The 26,912-nt window shown below is 38.7% G+C and overlaps 1 protein-coding gene across 1 annotated transcript; it reads left to right on the top strand.

Annotated features, from left to right (window-relative positions):
* Window positions 1–1,787: 1,787 nt before the first annotated feature.
* LOC143852573 (octanoyltransferase) lies at window positions 1,788–26,687 on the top strand. Its single transcript, XM_077362011.1, has 6 exons — window positions 1,788–1,929; window positions 10,634–10,684; window positions 10,760–10,832; window positions 17,290–17,330; window positions 26,323–26,382; window positions 26,485–26,687. The coding sequence occupies exons 1-6, from the start codon at window positions 1,864–1,866 to the stop codon at window positions 26,551–26,553; spliced, it is 360 nt and encodes a 119-aa protein (XP_077218126.1). The 5' UTR covers window positions 1,788–1,863; the 3' UTR covers window positions 26,554–26,687.
* Window positions 26,688–26,912: the final 225 nt, after the last annotated feature.

Genomic DNA, 26,912 nt, shown 5'->3' with positions numbered 1-26,912 from the left:
GGGGTGTAAAATGGTGGGCCCCACCCTATGTGTGGCCGTGTGGGTTTGGCAGCTGGAGATTGTGGGACCACCCATCAAAACATGAGGTATGAAATGGTGGACCCCATCCCGTTAAAAGGAGGCGTAAAATCGTGGACAGTACCTGTGCATGGTTTGGGAGGAGATGACCCACCCTGTCAAAAAAACTGGGTGCAAAATGGCGGGGCCCACACTTATGCATGAGATTGTGTGGAGATAGTGGGACCCACCTCATAAAAATGAGGTGTAAAATGGTGGGCCCTGCCCTATGCATGGTTTAGGAGGTGGAGATGGTGGCCTCACCCCTCAAACATGAGGTGGAAAGTGGTGGTCCAGATGGAAATCTCTCGGACTGAAGTAAGATTAAGTTCATGAGCAATAACTGATTTCTTCGGTTTCCTGCTTGGTTGTTCAACTGGTTCCCTAGTATTACTAAGTATTATGAAGAAAAAAAAAATCTATGGTCGAGTAGGTTTACAATTTTCCCTGATAAACGGAAAAAAATTTCGATTTCTGTGGAAAAAAAATTCCTATAAAAATTTTAAATGAAGAAAAACAAATAACAAATGGAAAACCTTACAAAAATAAACATCAAGTGTGGATTGTCAATAGACAGTATTGATTAATCTCATATACTCGTCTCCACACCTATTAATATAGATTGTTTGCTTAAGCTCCCGAGTATGAGTCGATACACACAGTCTTGGTCTCAAGCTAAGTACCCACAAAAAAACAACGGTTTATAATATAGTTCATCATTCTCTTAATTTAACTATTTATTATGTAAGGAGGTTTTAAATTTGCCACAGATATTCGCACTATCATCTTTTGATAATGGGACGAACTCATCTTGCCTTTTATTATATAATAATAAACTGTTAAAAGCTAGTACGTGTGTGCTCACATGACAAGAATGCCAAGTAAGCATAGGTGCAATTGACATCTCAAGAACTCTCTTGGAGTTCTATGCTATATTAGCAACTAAACCAAGAATTTCGATGACGTGGCACTCAAATGCCAAGCAAAATATCCCTATGCTTTACTGACTATTGTGCGGCACGAGATTTTGAAGGTTATGTAAAGTCCCACAAACTATCTGTACAGGGTAAATTGTTTCTCAGCTCGAGCTCAGATAGCTCATCTGAGCATGAGCTTTAAAAATTATGTTCATTTGGATGGTCCAAAGATAGATAGGGTGTGTACAAAAAATTAGCTCCACAGGATCATCATAACCCTTCCATTTGTGGAAGGTAAAAATGGCACATAGATTGAGATCAAAGTCACTTGATCTTATTAATAATCAAGGCAGATGGATGATCCTAGCCATCTAACCATGGCCCACAAAAATGAGAAGATCTAGAAACGTCCATTTCTAATTGAGCGGTTAGGATCATTTATCTGCCACATACCCCCAAGTCCAGGAAATACATGCACTGGCCCCACCTGCCCAACATCTCCAATTCCACATGTCCCTGTTTGGGTTGCAAGAAAAACATTTCCAACAGAAAATTTTCTCTCTCCAAGATTTAGAGGGAAATTATATGATTATGGCTATTTAGTGACATATTATCATTAATTGAAGGTCCGACTAAGTAAAAATTATATAGGGCTGGTTCTAATTGTCCTTTTGTGTGGGTAAAAAAGTAGTAAATTTTAGAAATACTTTTCTTTTCAAAATCTTAGGGTTAATGAGGCATGAAAATGTTCACACATTAGTTTGTCAAAACCTAACATCTCGAGGTTATTTTGGTCACCTTACTTTTAATTCCCATATAAATGACCTAAAAAGAGGTCAAAAAGACTAGAACTAGGGAAAAACAAACGAAAAATCCCCCCAAAGACTCCATGGAAGAACACGAGTTTCGACAACTTCTCGATCTCTTCCCGATCGTCCGATCCCGCAATTATCGTGTATGTCTCTCATTCCCTTTTAATCTATATTGCTTCTTGATGATCATTACTTGCTAGTTTATTTTTGGGCCTTTTGAGTTTTTTTTACCTGTAATTTTCCTTTTGCCCTCTCTTGATTTGTGGGCAGTGGAGGTTTAACAATCAAAATTTTAAATTTCCTTCATGGGTTTATGTCTTCATGATTAGTTTTGCAATTTTATGGGTTTTATGTGAATCAAAAGTCTTTGGGTTTTCACTTTTTCCTTAGATATTGCTTCTAAGAATAGGTCTTGTCTTTGTTCCCTTGGTTTGTATCCTCATTCTTGTGATAGGGTTAGTGTTTTGTATGCTGATTGTAATTTGTTTCTCATCTTAATAAACCCGTGAGGTCCTCGCGAAAGCCCAGCTTACCTATGAAAAAAAAAAAAAAAAAAATTTGGGGCCAGATTGGATGTATGCATATGGGCTAGGCAGTGGTTCAAAAAGCGGATGCGGGTCAGAAATGTTTGGGGATTCCATGCAAAAGCAAAGATCCCACATCAGAAAGTCAATGGTTGTGGATGGGCTTATAAGGATTTGGGCACCCTCCCTTTAATGGCTAGCTTTTAAGGGTACTCGGTTGCCGTGGTCACAACTTAGAGAGTCAAAGGAGTTTTTAACTCTGAAGAATTGTCGTGGTTGCAACTCGGGAGAGTGAAAGGAGTTTTGATTTACTTTGTAGGGCAAAATGCGGACTCGGACAAGAATGCGGCCAGGGTAAAAGGGAGTCGACTCAAGGGAATCCACGATGGTGTGGGGGAATTTTGAAACTATGGGGCTAGGTTTAGGTATAGGTTTAGCTGTGTATGGCTATGCATAGAATCGGTAATACCGTAATTCTTTTGAAATTGCGTTGGTTGATTTTTGATTGGCCTGTGCAATTCATATTATGCGATAAAACGAAGGTTTAGTACCAGGTTAGAAGCCAAAATATTTGGAAAGGACTAATTGTAATGTCAACATTTCCATCGTTTAGGTATGATTAATGGTGGAGCAGATGCTTGTTTCCATCATTTGTATGTTTTTAGGGATTAGAATTTACAGCCCACGTAACCTGTAATGGGTGGCTTATTCCCATCTAATGACATGGATTGGATGTTAGTATTTTAATGAATTTTCAAAGCTTCGATTCAAAAATTATTTTTGATATTTTGACCCCACTTAATTTGTCATTTTGGAACGGTAGTGTTTTTAATCATTTGACTGTTTTTAACTGTTTCAAATGGATTGTCATGAGTGTTTAAAATTGTTGGTTACACCTTTAAGTCTTGATAATATAGGCTTCCTCTCTTGTTAGGTGTGAAAAGTAGTGACTATTTTCTTTGATTGGACATTTTTCTCTCCATGGGCAATGGTTACACCCTTAAGTCTTGATAATACAGGCGTACTCTTTTGTTAGGTGTGAAAAGTAGTGACTATGCTCTTTGATTGGACATTTTTCTCTCCATGGGCAAATCCAATGTTAGCCAAATCCTCAGTCCATGTGTGATATTGTGTGCACACCTACTGTGTGCACACCACCAAGGATGTCCCTTGAGCGAAGGGTTATTATATATTACAGGCAGATCACTGGCAAATCTGATTCCAGCTGGATGATCTATCCTTGGGGAAAGATATTTGTTTAAAATTGTTGGTTAGATGGATAAAAAACGAATGTGATCTCAAGTAATCCAATGATATATTCTAAACAAATAATCCAATATTTTTTTTGAAGTTGTATATGATGATTCTTCAACTATATTGGTGTAAATCTAGGCTCTGATGCCAAATTGACGTGAATCAATGACAACCAAGAGAAAGAATAGATAATCAAGAACAATAAAGAGATCAAGATCAAGAAAAGAATCAAGATCAAGAATAGAGATCGAGATCGAGATCAAGAAAAGAGAAAAGATAGTAGTAGATGGGGGAATAATTTATAAACCCAACCAGGAAGGGTGAAGAAGGAAATGAAGAAAAAGAAGAGAAAATAGAAAAGAAAGAAAGTGAATGAGGATTTTAGGGTTGGATAGAAAGCGAAAAAGGAGTAAATCTAATATGAAGCATCACAAGGCATCGCACTCCATCAACATAAGAAAACACCAATTCTTATTCATATTTAATTGTTTTAGGTCCAGTGGACCTTTCATATTGATAGGCTATGCAAATCATACAAAGATTGAAGAAAAAACTCTTAATCCTAGTTATATAATTACTTCTCGTCTAATTAGGACTTCTATTCTCTTTACAACTACTCTATCTAATCCCACTACAAATAAATTATTCTTTTAGAAATAAAACTCTTAATTCAACTCAAACGCCTGGGGCGCATTTGGATTACTAGAGTAGGGAATAAGAATTGGGGTCTGATTCTCTATCCAGGAATTCCGGTGTTTGGATTGGCATTGCTGGTGTAAATGGAAATCCAGGGCGGAATATATGAGGGGATATCGGGCAGAGTTTGATACCACCCTAAGAGTTGGTATTTTCAATTCCGGTCAGCTCTCTCTTCTATCTAGCAAAAAACTCTATGTTTGCCTCTCTCCTCCCTAAACTCTCTCTCTCTCTCTCTCTCTCTCTCTCTCTCTCTCTCTCTCCACATGACTAATTTTAGGGAGACAATATCTCTCTCTAAATTTTGGGAGAAAGTCTCTCCCTATTTACCGATTCCTAATTCTAATACTTACCCAAATAGTAGAATCAGAATGGGATTGGAATTTGATTTCAATATCGATTCCTGATTCTTTTAATCCAAACGCACCCCCCATTACATGGACCTTTCCTTACCACAAATAGACTACTAGGACTTATTTTAAGTTGCAAGGTGGGTCCTTGAGGTCACTTGTCAATTTGTGCGATTAATCGTAAATGACTTAAATGTCTCCATAACGTAATATTTTCATAACACACTTGTAAGCCCTATTTTCAACACCTACAACTACAACTTAAAGAAATCATGTGATATTGGTGTCAAAAGACCCTGGTACACCTTATAACTCAAGGGACTTAAAAAAACACCTAAATTATGGGCCGTAGGGTGGTCCCCATCATATATACTAGTTGATGGATCCAAAAACAAAATAGATGTTGTCTTAATAAGAAAATAGTTGGCGATCATTCTAATTGAGTAAGATGAATGCACTTACAGGTAAGGTGAGGGACGGGTCTAAACTCACTATCCTTAAGGCAACAATCGCCCCCACTCTGATGATGTCGATGGTGCAGATGGGTTGGCTGAAAATCACCACTAGGATATGACTCTTTGCTTCAGTTGTGCAGTCATGCAGCTGAGAAGTCCTTTCAAAACACCTAGTTGGTTTGATTAGAAATCTGAAAATCAAAGAGGAAGCTAAAGAGAAGACAAACGAAAATGTCGTTTTGTACCATCACCTTCTACTATATAAGAGAATTTTGACCTAAACGACTATGAATTAAAGAGTAGTCCTGGCTAAGCTCCGTGAGCATGAATTGTATTTGAAGCAGGAAGAATTCAGCTTCGCTCAGACAAAGATTCAGTTTTTTGGACGTCGTATTTGGCTCGGACAGTTAGCAAGCGACGTGAAGGGACTTGCCCCGAAGGGAGCCGCTCAAGCAAGAGGGGCATACATCATCGGGGTGAAACAACTTGATGACCGAACTATTCAAGAAAGGTAAATGGTGCTACCAAATTTGTAGAGTTTCTATGCAATTCTTGTGGGCTATAGACTGTGTACTGCCCATTTGAATGGAATTTGAGTCTTTTTGGCCTTCACGTTGTTCGTGTGGCCTGAATAGTACCCTTCTTGTGTTGCATGGCTTGTATGACCCACTTGTGCCCCTTTGCAATATTTATGTGTGTGCTGCCTAGTATTTTTGTGGTCCCCTTGCTACCCTATCTATGTAGATACAACGATGCTCTAGTGGATGCTATCTCTGTGAGTTTGCGAGGTTGTTTCCCTACTAGTGTGATCTATGTGTTATTCGATCGTTTGAATCCATTGTTCTCCAATTCGTGAATTGCACTTATGAGTGAAAGTAAACCTAACATTCGTAGCATCATGAAGATGCGAGGAGTACAACTTGCATTTGTGAAGTTGAATGGGCAGAAGTATCTATAGCGTGTTATTACTGCAAACCCAAGGGTTCGCGGGTTATTTCGGAGAACTTTTGGAGCTTGATAGGTTAATCTTCACATAAAATAGCACAACCAGTCCTGAATTTCAGATTAAGTGTTCGAAAAGTTGGTCGAATTGCCTTTAGGGGTTTACTTCAGATTTAGTCTAAAAAGAATTTTCATCAATGATCTTAAATCTGTCCAAGCATAAAATTTTCCATACAAATCACACCAAAAGAGAGGAATAAAGATAAATATGAGTAGCAATAAATGTATGATCTTCTTCCATACAAATCACACCAAAAGAGAGGAATAGAGATAATTATGAGTAGCAATAAATGTATGATCTGGACACAAGCGGAAAATAAAGAAAAAGTGAAATCTAGGGCCCAAAGTAACCACCAAACTAGATAAGATAGGCTCACATGACAAGGTATATGCAAAGATAACAATCCTAAGGGTATCAGTGGCTCAAAATGGGATCTAATATGGCCAAAATAGGGGTAGGAAGGATCTCACCTAGAAGATTCAACACATTGACCTCGAATCTCATATGTCGGAAATCCAAGAGGGTGGTAGAGAAGCTGGAAGGTCCGAAAACAGTCCAAGATAACCACAACCCACATTGGATGGAACCGGAGTGGATAAAATGTCCTCGTGTGTAGCCTAAACAACGAAATCAACGGGAAAATATGTATACGGCAGCAAGGAAAGAGATCAAGATCAAGATCAAGAGGAGAGATCAAAATCAAAATCAAGGAAAGAAAAGAAGATCAAGATCAAGATCAAGAAAAGTGGGAAAGAAGATCAAGGAGAAGAAAAACAAAGGGGAAAGAGGAACGGTTTATAAACCCCAACCGGGAAGGGTGAGAAGAAGAAAGGGAAGAAAAATTGATGTAAGATGTAAGCAGGGAGAAGATGGGAGAAGGAATGATAGAAGATGAGAAATGAGAAGGGGAAAGAAAAGAAGAAGAAGATAAGAGAGGCAAAGAAAGATAAAGAAAGAGGAGGGAGGAAGTGAAGTGAAGTGAAGAGAAGAGAATGGGAGAAAGAAAGGAAGGAGGAAGAAACCATAACGTTGGGCTGCTATTCACTTTTTTCTCGAATAATCCTTCAATTAGGGTTGTAAAAAGACATTTATATGTGAGATTTGCCTTAAGTGAGGGGGCCCTATCAATAACCAATAGGATATAAGAGTTTTTAAGTCATAAGTCAGTGATAAATGACTTAAAGACCCTTAAGTGACAGCTAAATACTACTCACTAAGGGTTAATATGGTCCAAGTATGCCGTATGAGGTGATGTGGAGACCCCTATCTAGGCTACCAGAATAGCAAAACTACCAAAATAGAAAGTGTTTAACAAAGAAAAATAATTTTTTTTTTGAGAATTAAAGAAAAATAAAAATCATAAATAAAATGTCCCTAAAGAGGTCGAGCCATCAAATCCGGATCATATCAGTTATTCTACAACAGTAGCATTGATGCAATAGGTAAGTTAGTTTTTCATTGTGGAAGGCCAAATGAATCTGATGGCAGTATCCTTATCTGTTTAAGAAAGAATTATCAGATCATAGCCTAGTTATGGAATGTCATGGAACCATGAGTCACTGCCAACATGATGTCCCTAGATGCAACAAAGAAAGTTTGGGACACAGCCTTATTTGATGAAAATATTGCTCTCACTTACCAATTCTTCAAGGAAATTCACATGTTGCAACAAGGAAATAAACCTCTTGGTGAATAATTCGGTGCATACTACATTTCACATCTAATTCATACAAATATTTCTTCATAATACACGCACAAAATTTCATATTAATATACTTATGTAACAGATATTGATATAGTATACTATACACTTATGGTTTTGGATTCAGTATGTGTTTCGGTGGGGATGGAAACAAAAACATTTTGATTGTTTCAGTGGAAATTTAAAACTATGCTCGTGAGTTAATGTGGTTGAAAATTCTTTTCTCTGATATGGGTTTTAACGTTGACGCCTATGATTGCCACTTTATTGATAAAAGACCTTGTGTAACAGAGTTCCACACCATATGTGAAAGCCCAAGGATTAGGTGGTAGGCATCTTCGCCAAAGCACTTGGTTTTTTTTTTTTTTTTTAATGGCAGCAAATTTATTAAAAGCAAATTGGACCGAGATGGTCGATACAAACGAAGGAAAGAACTGCAATAACAAAGGCGAACAACCCAAAGAGAGAAATAGAAGAGCAAACTCTGGGTGACAAGGAATCAAAAATATTTAGCGATTCCTTACTCACCCCCTCTCTGGCTAGACTATCTGCTACTTCATTTGCTGATCTTGTAACATGATGAAAGACAAAAGATGATGAACCCATCCAATCTTGAATCTTGTCAAAGAAGCAGTCGAATCTCCATAGATGATGATGGGAACTGGTAAACCATCGAATCACATTTAGAGCATCCCCTTCAACCACTACTTTATCCATGCACACTTTATCAAACAACTTGATGCCTAAGCACGCACCTCCACCTCACTAGCATCGACTATGCCAATAGGGCTCACGAATGCCCAAAGAACCTCTCTTGACTCATTCCTTAGAACACCTCAAATTCGTAGAGGGCCAGGATTCCCCAAGTTAGAATCGTAAAAAATTATGCTTCAAAAAGCCAGGGCCTAGAGGGACCCAATCCTGAACAAACTTCTTCTTGTTCTCCACACTGAGACAAATCTCTTTCCACCCATTCCATAACTCAAATGCAGATACAAATTTAAAGCATGGTATAGCCTTAACCCAGGAAATGGTCAGAGCTACCACTTTAATGTATAGGTAGGATGAGCTCTTTGCAAGATTTTTGAAGACTCTCGCATTTCTTTCTTTCCAGAGGACCCACAAAGTAGCTAGAAGAGACACATTCCATAGAATTTGTCCTTTCTTTTTCCATGATACAAAAGACCATCCCAAGAATAGAGCTTCACAGGACACACCCTAACAATCCAAATCTACTTAGAATTTTACTCCATACCTCCCTGGCTAGGCAGGAATGCATAAACGTATGGCCCACTGACTCCCCCGCCTCAATGCAGAGAGCATAGTGATAAATAATCAATATCTCCCTCTTTCACAAAGAAATCAATAGTCTGAATCCTTTCAAGGAGAGCCGCCCATCCGAATACACATACCCTTGGAGGAGCTTGGATTGACCAAACCCTATCTATATTTGAAGAGGTAGAGGTAGCCGCAAGGTGGAGATGATATGATTTGACTCAGAAGTCCCCATATCAAAGAAGTGTCTTCTGAAAATCGGCCTCCATCCTACACAATTGACATTCTTGTCCATATTGTCCTTTACAAAAGCCTCCTTTGCCATTGCCAATAAGAACAAATCCGGGAAAAGCTTTTTTTTGAGGGCGAGTCATGCACCACTTGTCTAACCAAAACCGAATTCTCTCCCCAGAGTCTGAACCTTATTCCTTCTTCAAACAAGTGACTAAATCGCATAATATCTCTCCATATTGTTAACCCAGGATCCCTAAAATAATCCTTTTATTTCCAATTTCCAATGGCCCGCGGTTGCACCATATTTACTCTTAATAACTTTAACCCATAGCTGTGATCCCTCCTTCCCAAATCGCCAGAGCCACTTTTCTAATAGAGCAATATTCACTTTCTCTTTATTATGATCCCAAGGCCTCCCTTAATAGGTTTACAAACGTCTTCCCAGCACACCATAGGAATCTTCTTTGGATTTGTTCAATTCTCTTTACAATACTCATCGGGCACTTAAAAATAGACATTTGGTATATTGGGATGTTGGGTAATAACCTTCAATTCTCTTCACAATACTCATTGGGCACTTAAAAATATACATTTGGTATGGTGGGATGTTGGCTTAATACCCACGCCCCCAACCGACCCAATCCACAGGAATCTTGACCAAAGCATTTGGTTGTGAGAAGTTTTGTACTATTTGTTCCAAGCGGCGCATGGATGATATCTATCCGTCTTGAGTGGGAATGTTAAGGGATAGGATAGTTGCTATTTCAGTTTTATTCTCTTTTTCTTGGCTTGGGTTCTTTCTCTGAGCCACTTTCATCCATTCTTTTTACATTACTAAATGAAATATAAAAGTATCATATCTCTTAACAACTATGACAGGTTTCATGTAGAATAATGGATAGTTTGTGAAAGCTTAGGGTGTCTGACTGGACATAGAAACATCGAACCTTGGGAATTTGATACTTGATAGTTGAAGGGTTCACTTGAGTTCTCTACAATCTAATCAGCTAATCTTCATCTACGCATTCTTTGCAGAATTGATCCTATATAGGATGGATATGTCCTAATTTTCTTAATGATCTGTCATCAGCTAGATCTATGATTTGTTTGCATTCTCTTCCATAATTTCCTGTGAGTGTTTTTGCCTGGAAAAATCACAGTGATCACATGGATCCTTTTAAATTTGAGAAATAATACTAATCCAGAGTATCCTTCTATTTGTACAACTCTGCGATATCTATTTATTTATTGTTTACAGTGTCTATTATAATATATAGAATGTTGGTTTGTTGGGATCTTGCTTTCATTTGCATCTCATTGCTGCTTTCTTTCTTCTCCTCTTTTCAAATTGTAGGTTGACTCAGAATTATCGAGAGAATCGACTTCACATTCAACACTGGATGAGGTCAAGTAACTGAAATTGTTCATTTTGTCCAATTTCCTTTTTGTTGAATTTTCTGAGTAACTTTTGTCATAACAGGTAACGGATTGGCAAAATGCATGGGGTGAGGTTGATAGGAAAGAAGGCAAATTTCAAGGAATTGACAATGAAGGTATACACCTATTTATCATAATAGTTATTCATATGGTCATATGCACCAGTTAATTTTTCATTTAGTTACATAATGAGATTGACTGTTTGTGTATGTTTTAGGGCTAGTTGCTTTGACTTGTGAATAGTCTGAGTCAACTTGATTTCGTTCTCAAAGGATTTGCAAACCAGTTGGAATTCAGCTAAATTTTTAGGGAAATGATATAAACAGAACCGTGTTTTTTATATGTAAGGTCCTAGCTTGGCCTCATATAGGTAACCCATTGCCGGTTTGTCCTCCCGATCTACCAAACGCAGTACTCTCACTAAAGGCTCGTTGACATTTAAAATGTACTTGCAACTGTCCTAAAAAGATTTGTCTAACATAGTACTAACTGCCTCTTCACTCAATGAGTGTTGGACAAACCTACTAGTACTATACTCGTCAGACACGAACATTTGTTGAAGTGCTTTCCGATTCAACACTAGACTTTGTATGCTTATGAAATTTTAGTACTATACTCGTCAGACACAAACATTTGTTGAAGTGCTTTCCGATTCAACACTAGACTTTGTATGCTTATGAAATTTATAGTAAATCTGGTCCAAACAGGACGACACAACTCCCTCCTGTAACGACTAACGACCCGGATTCCATTTCTTGAGGTCGCTACCAAAAACCACAGAAATTTTTTTTAAACCACAACAAAATAAATAAGTAGCTGAAGGAATAAATTCTTATTCCATGATTCAAACACTCTTAAATTTCTAAACAAATCCACAACTTTGCAATGTTCCAACTTAAAACCAATAAAATAACCAAAATTCAAAACAACTGACTACGCCATGACTTATATAGTCAGGCGGACTTGACATGATCTTTTTCCCCTTCCCCGATCCTATGTTCAAATGTCTTCGTTGGCTAACGCTCCATCGTCCTCACCTACAATGACTGTAGGGTAACTAAGTCAGAGAGCAAGGTCATTTGGAAGACCAGAGGGATAAAAAGCATAACAGTCTTTTTCTGACCAGAGGGATAAAAAGCATAACAATTGTTATGCTTTTTATCCCTCTGGTCTTCCAAATGACCTTGCTCTCTGACTTAGTTACCCAATAGTCATTGTAGGTGAGGATGATGGAGCGTTCGCCAACTAGAATATTTGTTGAAACCAATGCGGGAATGGGGAAGAGCTCAGTGTCGGAAGTTTGGAGTGACATGGCGTCATTACCGAGAGTCGTGTTTAGTGGACTTTAGTTCTTTTTATTTCAGTTAGTTTTAAGATTTTATTATGGTTGGCTTTTAAGTCGTGGTTTGAATTATTTTAATTTCATGTTTTAAGGAACAAGGTTGTTTTATTGTTGAGGAAAACAACTAAAGTAATGCTTTATTTGAATTTAATTCTTTCGCTTCCACTTATATTGGTTTGGTGTATTAAAAAAAAAATTCTGTGGTTTTTGGTAGCGACCTCAGGAAATGGAAGCCGGGTCGTTGCAATAGGAGAATAGAATTAAAAACCAAATAGGGAAGTGATTTGGGAAAGGTTGCTACCAAAAAATTGGAAACACACAACTCAAAACACACACACACACAGTGGGACGCCCATCTCTCTCCCCCAAATTCTTCTTCTTCTTCTTTTCCTCTCCCTTCCTCTCTTTCTTTTCTTTTTCCCTCCTGGAGTACTCTCTCTCTCTCTCCGCCTTTTTTTTCTTGTTGGACGCACCTCTCCCTCTCAAATGTGTGAAAATTTTGGTGGAGAGAGAGGGACGTCCCACTGTGTGTGTTGAGTTTTGTGTTTCCAATTTTTTTTTTGGGCAACCTTTCCCAAATCACTTCCCTATTTGATTTTTAATTCTATTCTCCTACTTTTATTTCTAATTACGTATCAATTGAGAATGGAAAGTTTACAAAACTCCACTTGTAAAGAGGAAAGTGGCCCACACAATTGATAGAAGTTTTGGGGGAAGAAAAACATGTGCACGCCCCCCCCTTGGGAATGTGTGCACGCCCATAAATTTGTGGAGATTTGAAATCTCCATATTTTCACCATCTTGGATATCTTTTCCTATTTTCTTTCTTTCTTTAAAGAATTAAGTAGTTTCCAATTTTTCTCTCCATGTATATCTTTAACGCACATGCTTTATATATATATATATATATATATATATATATATATATGAGAATAGAGTTCCTAAGGTGTCACCTCATATAGCTTATATGAGGTGGCGCTCACAAAACATAAAGGGCCCACATTTTTTGGGTGATCCAAACCACTCATTTGAAAGGCCCTTAGATGGATATGGTGCCTACAAAAAAATCAGGTCCATAGGATCATCCTAACCCTTTCATTTATGGAGGTTAAAAATGGCTAGATTTATGGAGGTTTATACCCATCCATTTCAACCTCCACAAATGGAAGGGTTAGGATGATCCTATGAAGTTGATTTTTTGGGCACACCCTATCTATGTGAGGGTGTATCAAATGAATGCTTTGGATCATCCAAATAAAGTGGGCCCCTTATGTTTTTAAGCGCCACCTCATATAAGCTATATGAGGTGACACCTTAGGAACTCTATTCTCTCTCTCTCTCTCTCTCTCTCTCTATATATATATATATATATATATATATATATAATTTTACATACACATATGGTTGATTTGGGGAGAGTACCAAAAGGAAAGAGTACCTATATACAATCTCCCACATACGCGCCCAAAAGGAAAGAGTACCTATTTGCCGTACCCACTCCAAATTGGAGTGGCGGCAATCTTTTTGGAGATTTGGGAGATTGGCTAAAATTTGGAGGAAGATGGGGTACGGCTAAAAATTTGGGATTTGGGAGTCGGTTAGATTTTTTTGAAAGATATGGGAACACGCCTATTTCTTAGGGAGTTGAGGTACGACAACTTTTGGAGGCCTAAAAGTGGACTCTCAACTTAACTCTGCAAGCCCCAAAATATCCCTTTAGGCCATTACTTAACTAATACACTTGGTAGGGTAGTTTAGTCTCACATGCGTTATAAAAATTTCGGGTGTAATTATCAAAATTTTAATTTACAACAACCCAAATTAAATTGTCGGTTGTTACACCTCCCACCTGTGAACTTCTTTCTCATCAAATTCAAGAGACCTTCGTGGTTGTAGATAAACTTTGTAATCGTTCGAGCCCTCTCAATTGTGCTTGCTATGTGAGGAAATACACTCAACTTGCTCAGGTGCGCCAAGATTAGATCTAAGCAATGGGCTGCACACGGAGTCCAAAAGAATGTACCATATCTGGCTTCCAATCTTCTCCCAGCAGCTTTATAACTTGGCTCACTGTCAATTACAAATTGCACTACATTTTCCGGATTAACTTCAGTAACAATCTGATCAAAGATATTGAATAATTCATCGGCATTCTTCACTATGCCAGATTCATCAATAGATTTTAGGAATATTACTCCTCTAGGGCAGTAATAAAAAAAGTTGATTAGGAACGTTATTTGGTGTCTGTCCATCAATCGGCCATAATGCTACAGCCAGTGGATCTCCATGACATCTTAATCTCCTCCAAGTAGTTGTTTACTTCATGCATTGTATTCTTTAAAATGACCCTCCTTAAATCATGATAAGCAGGTGCCTTATAACTCGAACCCACGGCATTCACAACATCAAACTTAGGTAGCCAAAAAGGTGAATTGGCAACATTGAAAGGGAGGTTGGCATCATATCAAAGCATTCCAACCACCATGTTTGCACGATCTATGGTTTCTTTGGTTGCCAAAGCACTTTTAATGCTTAGCTGGGTTCCAGAGGTTGTTCGTGGTGCGAAAAAATTTCTGATCCCCCCTGTGGTTTCCTTCCTTTTCCTCTTTGTACCACTTGGTTCTACAACAACTTCCTTTCCCTTTCGCCTCACAGGTGGAGGTGGTCTCTTCTTCTGGTGTGCCATAAAAAATCTCAACCCATAAAAACTCTCAACCTCTGCTCTAGCTACGTTCTTCTTAGCTTCTCTTTGTTTCTATGAGTCTCTTCATTCTCCATTTTATATCTTCAGTCACTTTTTTACATGCTGATAGTTCACCAGGAACACCCGCTAGATGTTCTTTCAAACGAGTTATACCTCCACCCGTTATGACTTTACCACACAATGTGCAAACTACTTTCGTTTTTTATTTTGACCCGGAATCAATGATGCGTAAGCCCATGCCGGGTTATCCAATCTAACGGGTGCCGACCCAATAGAGGATGATCCTCTAGAAGGTCTAGAAGAACTCAGATTAAATTTTAAAATGACGTAGAAGGAGAGAAGAAATGGAATAAAATGAAACAAAGGAAATGGAACCTGGACTTGAAGCCTTTGGAGGACAATTGAAGCCTTTGAACTTGAACCTGAGTTGAAGCCCTCCCCTTGTTTGAGAATCCAAAGTCCGTACAAAAAATGTTGAAGAAGAGTTATTTCCCAAGGTTGCCGGAGTGGGAAGTGGAAGCGGGAAGCGAAGGCTCTCAGGAAGGTGGGAAGCGTGAAGAGTTAGAGAATTTTTTTAAAAGTTAAATATTTTAAAAAAATTAAAAAGATAAAAAAATTACTAAAAAAGTATAAGAAATAATTATTTGAACCAACCAAATATTAAAAAAACACTTTTTATTAAAAGATCCAATATTTATTTAGGGAGATGATATTTTTGCACTTCTCGTGCATTACGCATGCACTCCCCTTATAACGTGATTTGACGTGAAAAGTGGGCAACTTTAACACTTTTTGACGTCAAATCACTTTATAAGGGGGGTGCATGCATAATGCAGGGGGTGAAAATATCATCAGCTTTTATTTAATGAAAAATCACTATCAACTGAAAATGCATGTGTTGACCAGTGCCTGACAAGATGAAAAAATTTTAGAGACCAAATAATGAGAATTTTTTACCAGGCTTTTGAGATTTAATAATGTTTGGACATGATAGAATTTATGAATTTTTAAAATTGGATAAATACGTCACCGTTTGGAAGTTAAGATTTTGACCCGACCCTTTTTTTCGAATTTTGCACTAGAACTGGAAAATTGACTTTTTATCCTTTTAGATTTGGGTATTGAAACTATTTTTAATAGAATTAAATGCGGGGTATTCCCCCTATTTATATGTAAATCTTAAGTAAATGGACAATAAATATTAAGAAGAGGAAGGAAAGAGGACCACCAAGAAGAGAAAAAGACTACCAAGAGACGAGGAGGGTAGATAGGAAACGCGTTGCCCACTCCCATAGAGCGGGAATCACGTTTCCCACGATTCCAAATCAGGATTCCCAATTTTCGGGGAATCGAGAAGATTCCTGATTCCGAATCGCGAACCGGAGAATTGCGATTCCCCAGTCCAAGTAACGATCCCTGCTTCCTTGGTGTTTCCCTTAGAAGAGTGTTAAAGGTTGAAGTGTGTATGTGGGAAAGAGAAGGGATGAAAGATGTAAGTGAATGTGGAGGAGAAGTATGCGGGAAAAGGGGCATATATAGATGTTTAATGGCTTATATTTGTAAACTGATGAAAATACCCTTCCCAACAACTATGAAATGGCTATAAACGGTCACATTTCAGGGCTAAAACAGTAAAAAAACCCAAAATAGCCGTTACAAGGGCATTGCTGTAATTTCTGCAAAAAAAAGAAAAAAAAAGTCAAAACTAGCCGTTACGGCAAATTTCGGACAAAATCTGGAATTTAGTCCATTTCGAATTTAGTCCAAAATTTACTTAAGTTTTTACCGAAACGATATTTTTGGGATTTCGTTTCGTTTTCCGAAAACGAAAAAGTTTCGTCCATTTCGGAAGAAACAAAACGAAATTTTCAACATTGATTTAAAGAGCTCTCAAAAAGGTTATTACAGTTCCCAAAAAGCTCTCACAAACCGATTAAAAATGAAAAAAAGCTAGGACCATGCATATAACAAAACATGGTTGTGTTGATATCATTTCCCGATTTTTATGGTCAATATGTTTTTCAAAATTATTTTTTTTTGGGTCATTGCCATACAAAAAATAAATAAATAATTTGGTCACTTTTGGAATCATATTAGGGGTGCAACTCAGGTCGATTTTTGGGAATTTGGGTTGAGCTTTTACCTTAAAATAGGGTTGGGTTCGGGTTGATTCGTAATTTCCTATTCATTTTTTGACAAAATCTTAACCCGACCCGACCCAAGTTGCACCCCTAAATCAAATGGGCATGCCCTTTGAATGAGTAGGGTTCTGGGGAATGAAGTCTGATATTTTTAAGCACCTCGGTTTCTTAACTTACGTGGGTATTGCTCAATACCATATTTGAATAACTTCTTCTTTTTTTGTTTGAAAGATAAAGAACAATTTGAAAAAAAAAAAAAAAATATATATATATATATATATATATATATATATATATGACAGAAAGATAGTAGTGTCTTATCATGTGTGATCACTTGTCTTGGATGAAATGAATTATGTTTTTTATGTTTTTTCCCCTTTTCACAGATCCATTTTGGGAGAAACTAAGGTCGACAGCAGAGAGAAAGGTTTGCTATCTAATTCTTGTTGTAGCATTTACTGCTTCCTCAAAGCATTGGTCAGCTTTGACAATTTGGCATTGTTTGGGACTGTTATGCAATTGTTTCATATATTCGTTACAAATGTTGTTAATAGTTGTTACTGATTCCCACTTTCCATATGTAACTTTTAGAGGTTAGCAATTGATTTTGAGAGTGCCATGATCTTCTATCTAGGCTTTTTTATTTTAGTAAAAGGAACAGGGAAAATGAAATAACAGTTAATGACCGTTTTCTTGTTTCTACTGTTAAAAATCTTTGTTTAACTGTTGGCAGACTTTGACACAATAAATTACAATAATATGGGTTCATGAGTGTTCTCATTGATGAGAATTCTATAAAATATTCATGATTTACCATAAATAGACTGAGCTTAGCTCCATTGATACTTCATAAAAAACATGAGAACATTGATGAAAGAGACTTGAAAGATCAGAATTTCATCTGCAACATTCTAAGAAAAATCTTTTTTATCGGGGTGGCCTCTCTGTTATTTTACTTGAATTTGGCCATGTTGTATGTGTTGGACAGAGACCAGAAAGTATGTACCAATGCAACCCTTAGAAATCCCATATGCCAAATTGCACCTACGTATATTATAAATTATAATATGTTTTTTAATTATTATTTGTTTTGAAAGATGACATATATTCATTGATACTATAGAAAGTTACAATGGGGACCAGGAGTCCCACCTGGTAATACATAGTATCAAATAAAATTGGCCAGGGCATACCCTGAGCTAGAAAGGCTAGTAAAACATATCGAATGCATTGGTTACAGTCCTTGCCAAAAGAAGCTTACCCCGATCATACGGAGGCAAGCACCCTATCTTACAGTCTTTTCACCCTTCATCCAGCATCTTCCTCCACCAACAACCATCAAAATTTCTGGAATTCATCCAAGACTTAAGGCCACCCCAACCCCGCCAAGTTCGAGCATTTCCCAAGCTCGTCCAGAAGGCTTTGTAGATGGGGAGTAGGCAAGCCCATGACAACCGCTTCTGGGTTTTTTTCCAAAAAGCTAAGGCTTGAACGAGTCTCAATTTCTTCCTCCATAAAAGAAATAGCCACCTCCCTCGAAAGGTCCCATAATCTCCTCCGGCGGCTTCTATCTTCTGGTAAATCTCCAGAGATCTCATGAAATGGGGGAACGGTAGAGGAAGCTATCCTTTCATTTTAAGTCTTTCTTCTTAACTTGAGAAGGATTTTTTCCAGCACCATAATCTCCATGAGCAACTTCCTCCTGAAGCCCCCTGGCCATGCAGATGATTCCTGGTGTAGGGGATATTGTTCTTCCATCTTTACTTACTTAAGGATACCCATAAGACCTTGCAAAATCTACTCAGATAATGATATAAAATATGTCACCGCCACAAGATCCCTGACCTGAATCCAGGTGTCTCGAAGTCTTTTGTAGATACTAATTATTGCTTTTAAGTGAGCCATCACCTTCCCGAGGTAAGAGTTCATAACAGTTACATGGATCAGACATTTGACGGTCTCTTACAAAATCCCCTGCCCACCCCACCTTTGACCCAAAACTAACTAAGAAGAAATTTCGTAGTAATTCAACTATAGACTCACGCCCCTATTCGGTTCCAGAGTATAGACCCGAGACTAGGGGACCATTCAGGATCCAAACCTACGAAATTAGCTGCGGATGGGATCTTACCTCCCAGATCTAAAAAAAGATTTTAGGAGCTTGAACAATCTGTTGTTTATCTTCCTCGATCCTAATTTCGACACCAGGGTATTCTCCAGAGTTATCATAAAGATACTTGATATCTTAACCCCTTGACCGTAGGCTTTGAACCATAATAGACACCGCCTGAGGCTCGATAGTCAACTTTTTCTGACTCTTGGGAGCAGGCCAGCTGACTTGATATTCGTGTCCAAGCAATCAATTTTTTGTCGAGGGGCAGGGTTCCTAGGTTTAGGTATCTCAGGAATTTCCGACGGATTTTTGGGTCGAGCCAAACGGGCTTTCTTGGGCTCACCAACCGGAAGATTTGGTTGGGAAATTTTGAAATTTGAATTCCTTACAGGGTTCAACGGCTCGCCATGCGAACACCCCCCTTACTCACCGGAGGAAGTTCCTCCAGCGAACAAGAACCCAATCCAGGAATATCTGGAGCAGGAGATTTCTTCAAAAACTCAACTCCAATGGTATAGGTTTGGTCTAAAAGTTTGAGCTTAACACAAGAAGTAAGAAAGTGCCAGCAGGGAGCTACAATTTTAGCCGAGACATAACCAATGCAGTTTTGATGGTGACCTTCCATCTTAGTTTCTGCAACCTTACCGAAGAGGTCCCCTAGCGCCTCCACCGTTGAGACAGCCCAGGCGTGCAGAGGGATGCCGAAAAAGCAAACCCAAAAGGCCTCCTCTCCTTGAGAGAATTCCTTTTTCCATGGTGAGAGGGAGAGCAAATGATTATCCAAGGCCTCAGATCCCTTAGTAAGAATCTGTAATGCTTGAGACTCAGGCTCAAACATAAAAAGAACTTCATTCGCCACCAAAAAAGACGGGCAATGTAGAGATGGGATTTCCCACGACGCTTGTGCCCAACTCCTGAGCTCCTGCAATGTCTCATTAGGACTCTTCATTCTCCCTATCAGGCAAGCTCTAAGGGTTTGTTTGGTTTGTAGAAAAGGTCTTTCCACCCTAGAAAAGCTTTCCGGGGAAAGCTTTTTCTTTTCTTTTCTTCTCCGGGAAAATCCATTTCATCGTTTGGTTTAAGAAACACCAACGAAAACTTTTTCTTACGAAGATATTTCTCTTGTTTGGATACATGGTGTTTGGAAAAGAAATGATTGACAATGACCAATGAGCCCATATGTGTAGTTTTGAGATGTATAATTTATAAAAACATATATCATTGCCTAAACATATCATTTTTCTTAAAAATAAATTGTAAAAATGCTAATATTTACTTTCATATAAGAGATACCCTCGTCAATCTTCGAGATTTAACCCTTTGATTTGCATTTATTGACTACTGTTCACAACCTAATGAAAAATGAGAAGAACCACTATTTATTTTCTTGGGTTGGGAAGAGTTTTATGAACCCTCTGAGTTGACTAAAATGTTATAAAATTATTATATTTTTCAGAAAAAAAGCTGTGTTTTACACTTACAAAGGCATCATAATCTTTATAACTTAAATTTTGTGGTGTATATGCATTTTTACAAAGGATCCACCCAAGTGATTAACAAGTCTTTGGCAAGGTTGAAAGAGTCATTAAGATAGAGCAGCAACTCTTTTGAAATAGGGAATACCATCAGAGAAGATAAATTCATGAAATCCATTCAAAGTTCCTGAATTGTTTAGACCCCCAAATTAAATGGTGTGGACCAGCAGTCCAATGGCCCCAAAGACAACAACAATTTCTATCCCACTCCTTTAGAATACCCAAAATCAACAGCAATTTCAATCCCACTCCTTTACAGTAACGAATCCAAGCAATATATCCCTCTGATTCAAGATGTTAATGATAAAATCATCTTGCAAGAACAATTTTTCCGTGACCTGTAAGCAGAGAAAGGGCAGAAAAAGATGGTTGCAGCAGAAACCCTTTTAGCCGTCTCAGAGAGAGAGAGAGAGAGAGAGAGAGAGAGAGAGAGAGGGAGGGAGGGAGAGAGAGAAGCCGCATCCCAGGTTTCGACGTGGAAAGAATTTCGGTGGATTTGGGATAAATAACGGTTAAGTTGGAAAGACCTATCCCTCCAAGATTTCTTTTCCATCTGCAAGCAAACAAGAGAAAGCGATAGAAACTTGGAAAAGGGCTTCCTTTCCAGCTCTTTCCACTCCTTTCTTTCAAACCAAACAGGCCCTAAGGGAACCCATACGTTTCTCCACTTCCCTGCCCGAGATGGATAAAGATGGAAACCTGAATTGTTATGACGGAAGATTTGACCCGAGTCAGGCCAAGGGTCATCCTCACCACGATCGAGAACTTCCCTAGAAGATGAGCTAGTACAAGGAACCCACTTTAGGGGGATGCTGGCCCAATGACACCAGCGACATTTCTCCCGTCATCTGTAATTATTGTAAATTATAATGTTATTTTATAAATATAAATGAACAAACTATGTAGACAATGTACTTGAGTTTATGCCCAGACGTGTAGATATGAGACTAGTCGGTGCAACGCATCTGAAAGGCACATCCAGACATTATGTCAGCTATATATACCACAAGCAGAACTCAGTAGCTGTCCAATCATGATTGAAGGGTGAATTTGTGCCTCAAGTGACTTAACTGGATTGTTTATTTTTTGTATGGTTACTTAACTGATTGATCCTCTATGAATACATGTAAAATGTACACATGGACTTCAAAATGCAACCAAAATATTGATCAAGCTGTATTCTATTGTCATGTCTGCAGACTAAACACTAATATCCATTGAGGAGTATTTTGTTGAAGTCGAATGCTTTCTAATAGCATTTTAAGCCAACATATGAGGTTGCATGAAAATTACACTTGCCATATTTTGTCTCTTTTTTATCGTTAACAAGAAAGAGAGAAGATTTAGAAAAGAAAAAAAAAAATCCCTTTCTTATCTTGGCTTATTGTTTGGATTTGGCATCCCGTCAAAGTCTCTATGGGATCCTATTGTGGAATGGGTATAGAAGAAACTTGCACATGGGAAGAAACCATAATCTATCATTCGGAAGTAGAATCACACTCATCAAAGCACCCTTGTCTAATCTTTTCCACATGTTTAGTATCTCTGTTTAAGATTCTGAACCTTTGGCCAGAGGATCTTACTGTGGAAGCTAAAGAATAGGGGAAGAGAATGAAGCAACTTGTCAAGTGGGAAAATGATTCCAAGTTTAGAGGATTTGGTGGCCTCAAACTTAGCAGTTTTTTTATTGAGAACTAGATCATTTTTGAGAAATGTTATTGTAGGGAAGGGGGAGAAAAAGAAGCACTATGGGGGGGACATTATTATTGGGGAATAGGTTGAGATGGGTAAAGAAGGAGAGGGTTAGTTAGAAATGTTGGCTTCGGGGCATGGTGGTCAATTTTTAGTGTTAGCTATGAGTTCTTTCCCTTGGCTAGGTAAAGGGTTGTGTGGGGAGAGGGAATTTGGTTTTGGGAATATCTTTAGTTGGGAGTGTGGACTGTTAAGATTGCTTGAAGTTGAGAAGCGAAGCAGAAGATAAAAGAGGAAAAGGGAGAAGTCAACCACAAGAATTGTTTTGAGATTAGGAGTTAGATCAAAGCTCATGACTTGTCTCCTCCTCTTTATATAATTAATATTAAGCAAATTACATCAGGTACTTTTGAGCCATACATAAAACTGAAGGGGAAAAAAGCAATCTAATCTAATGACTTATATACATACATGCATGCACATATACAAGAATATACAATATCAACCCTGTGACTTATATACATCATACATGTAGAAGTATATGAGTGTACAGATTAGCTATGTTTCATACTCTCGTCAATTCGATGCACCATCAATTTGCAAATCAAGAAATCATGTCAGGCTTGAGTCATGGCTTTGGTGAATGTTAGACGCACCACTTTAAAGAGGGCATTCTTGTCATTGTATACACAGACACATATAAATATATTTCGTGTGGAGAGGGAGACAACTCTCTCACGCCATTTTCTTCCTCTCATGCCTCTCTGTCTCTCTTTATCTCTTTCTCTTATTAACTAACTAACTCTCTCTCTCTCTCTCTCTCTCTCTCTCTCTCTCTCTCTCTCCACCATGTGGTTATCTAACACAGTATCAGAGCTCAGAGCGTGGTAACCCCGGTTTGCCTCCGAGGGCAAGGAAATGTCCCTCGGAGAAGATCTCGGAAACTCCGGTGTAGTATCTTGTGGTTCCCACGTTGCTTCCGTGTGGAGGGGCAAGATTGTCCACGTTGCTTCCGCGTGGAAAGGGAGATTGTTGGGGTGCCATGCAAAAGCAAATAGTCCCACATCGGATAAGTGAAATGGATGGGGATTCGTTATAAGGGAATGGGCACCCTCCCTCTGATGGCTAGCTTTTAGGGGTGAGTTCTGCCCCGTTAAATTCCCTACAAATGGTCATCCCATGGAAATAATTTAGGGGGGCACAACCCATTTATGCCGTAGCCCACCAATTGGACAGTTTGGATCATCCCCTGGAAATAATTTGAGGGCACAACCCATACATTGTAAGTTTGCACGATATGTGTGGAGTAGGGTTCTTCAGAGATTTGGCTTGGAGTGGGTGTTTCCCGCTAAGTTGGCAGATTTAGTCTTTTGCTGGGATTTCTCTCCTTGGCGTCAAAAAGGTTTCCTTAAAATCAATTTTGACGGATCAAGTTTGGGTAAGGCTGGCCCCTCAGGGATTGGAGGTCTTCTTAGAGACGGGCATGGCACCACAATCTGGGCATTTTCGGGTCCTATTGGCATTGTTGACTCTAACGAGGCGGAAATTAGGGGGCTGATACTTCCCAAACCAAGAAAATATGTCAAGGGAATGTGGATTGAAGAAAGGGCTTCATATCATCGATACCTCCCAAGTCATTCCTTGAATTGATGATCATCAACACAGATGAGTAGAATATTAATCCCTAATCTGCTGTCTAGCAAAAAAAAAGAAAAACCTGAGCCATTCAACTGAAATCCATCTCACTGTAGCTGTCTTGAACTTATCAAACATTCCTTGAGGGGCTAGTTTCAGTCCATAAAGACTTGTTACGCCAGCATCATAATGAAGGGCTTCAAGGAAGAGGTAGGCCTATGGTTTTTCTTTCAAGTCTCCCTGCATGAAAGGATTTTTTAGGTCCATTTGAAATAATGGCCGATGACACGTGCAAGTTATGGCTATGACAATGTAGATTGTAGTCATCTTAGCCATTGGAGCAAACATCTCATAATCAATCCCATACTTTTGTTGGAGCAAACCTCTCATAATCAATCCCATACTCTTGTTTATATCCTTGAGAAACCAGATGTGCTTTCTATCTGTCTAATCTCCCATCCAACTTGACATTTGATAGACTAAACTATTTTCTCCCAATAACAGAGACATTAGGACATTGAACTAGATCCCAAGTGTCATTTTTACGTGGAGCTTGAAGCTCTTTACCGATAGCCTTTTTCGAGTAGTCTGCTTAACTGCTTTCTTATGGGTAGAAGGAATAGAATGTGTTGGGAGGGTAACAAAAAAGTTTTAGGAGGAAACCAAAACAATTAGGATGATGGAAATGACGACTTGAATGAAGTAAATGTACGCAAAGAAGATGAAGTAGAGACTAATGTAGAAGTAATACCTTGCATCAGTAAAGGATATAGTGCAAGAGCAGTTGGTGGGACTTCTCGATTCTTCGAGGAATGATAAATGCGCCCCTTTTCATCACTTGGGAGTTGGGACATCCAGCAGCAGCGTATCAAACTATCAATGACTGCAGAGGGGCTGATGTACTTCACATCAGAAGTATTCAACGGATTTGATTGCCACGTTCACTGTAGTTGGGTGTCCCATGTGATGAAAAGGGGCGCATTTATCAGTTCCCGATTCTTCCTATGATAAGTGAAGGATTACTAAGTTCAGAAGGAACAAGGAAGAATTGTCATCTTGCCAGTCAATGTCTGTAGGACTCTCAAATGCTTTTCTGGTCCTTGTGGCATAGTGGATTCGAATGATGCAGAGGCTAGAGCCCTTCTCCCAGCCTTCGCATTTTCAAGAAGTCTTTTGGCGGAAAGTGCATTGTCGAAGGGGATTCCAAAGTGATCTTAGCATTTGGCCGGAGGGTGCTACGCTGGGCCCCAGGAAAATGGTGCCCATTATTATGGAGATTACTGATCTTCGTAGAATTATTAATCCACAGTTCCAACAACAATTGAGATTCACTAATGCGGATGCGCCGATCGTAGCAAGTTTTTTATTAGCGGTATATACCCGATTGTTTAGAGCGGTATTTTTTCTGTTTTGTTTTGGGAGAACATGTGTTTCTCCTGGTGGACACCTCGTTCCGTTGTTTCTTTACTCTTGTTTTCCTTGCAATGGAATTATCATTCTAAATAAGGGGAATCTTGTTGTCACCTCTTCATGCATTAGGAAAGTTTGGAATGCTGGCTTACCTTAGATTTTCTTTACTTCATCTTTTGGAGTGGCCTTTTTGCCACTTGGGTAAGTAAGCTCGTCTTACAATGGACTATGGCTCCTTCTGCAGCGGCTTCAACCATTTGGAAGGAAAAGAATAGAACATTTGAAGGTAAGGATGCACCGGTAGCTAGGATCATATGTGAGTAAAGAGCTCAATTTTGAATTGGGCAACATGAAAGGTGGCATGGAATGCATACTCCTAAAATCTATCGAGTTTGGGAAATCATCTCACATATCATTTCATGCACCAACACTAAGAGGACAACGAGATAGAACCCTTATTCGCTCAAGCTTAACTTTTATGTGCCATCCTTGAGAAAGTCGAGGGTATATTTCGCAATGATTTAGGGAAGATGATAGTCTTATTCCAAGCTGATTGATGTTGCTGATTCAAATGAAGCAGAGGCGAGGGCTCTTCTAATGGGCATCCGAATATTCACTGAAGAGTTGAGAGGGTACCTTTCTGGGAGGAGGGGGACTCCGTTAGTGTGATCTCATGGGCAAAACGTATGGGACCATGGCCGTTTAGCTCACTTGATTAATAGATTTCTGTATTTGTGTAGAGGATGTTCTTTGTAACAAACCTCGTAGTGCTGACGAGATTGTGGACAGTTTCCCTGAAGAGTTGAGATGTACTTTGTAATGTATTTCATAGGGATGTTTCTCCCACAGTTGTAATTTTTCTTCTTCTTGCTTTTAATAGATTTTTTTTTTTAATATTTTGCTTTTAGCCCTCCTCAGACCTCGCAATGGCGAGAGCATCGTGCACCAGGCCGCCCTTTTTTTTTTCTTCTTCTTATAATAGATCTTGTCATTGCTTGAAAAAAGTAACAGTTGATTACTTAATTTTTCTTCAGGTGGGTGCGGCAGAGGCAGAGCGATTCTGCAAGGCTTTTCAGATGGTTCATAAGAAACTCGTATGCATATATGTTACGCCCTTAGAATGACAATCCTATAGTTCTTCTTCCTTCATGCTTTTCTCTCCCTTTCTACAACTCACTGTCTGTCATTTTCTTCAGGTGTATGAAGAGCTGAGTTCAGATGCTGCTCGAAGACTTTTAAATTCTATGACAAGCTCGGCCGGGTAGCCTAACCATAAAAAAAGACACCAGTTTTCCTATTTGTCCTTTTTCCTGTTGCATTGTATGGTTTTTCAACATATCTTTGAATTTAATGCAACTATTGCTCTTTTGGGTTGGTTCAAAGAGATGCACTTGTGAGAGTTTGTATGAGATACATTGATGGGGCCCACCCACATGATCCGAACCGTCCGTTTATTTATGGTGGGCACCATCATGGAGATGCCTTGGCTGAAATAATCTAATTGAACAATCCTAAGGTCTGATTGGAGAGGTTTTGCTTACTGAAATCATAAGTTATTCCCCATCCATTTTCAGACTAATGATCAAATGATTAGAATCTGTGATCTTTAGGATCTCCATGGTAG

Source organism: Tasmannia lanceolata, unplaced genomic scaffold (genome assembly GCF_043159265.1).
Source record: "Tasmannia lanceolata isolate RefF3 unplaced genomic scaffold, GAP_Taslan_0.1 ptg000019l, whole genome shotgun sequence".
NCBI classification, from domain to species: Eukaryota; Viridiplantae; Streptophyta; class Magnoliopsida; order Canellales; family Winteraceae; genus Tasmannia; species Tasmannia lanceolata.
This window is presented reverse-complemented; position numbering and strand designations above follow the sequence as displayed.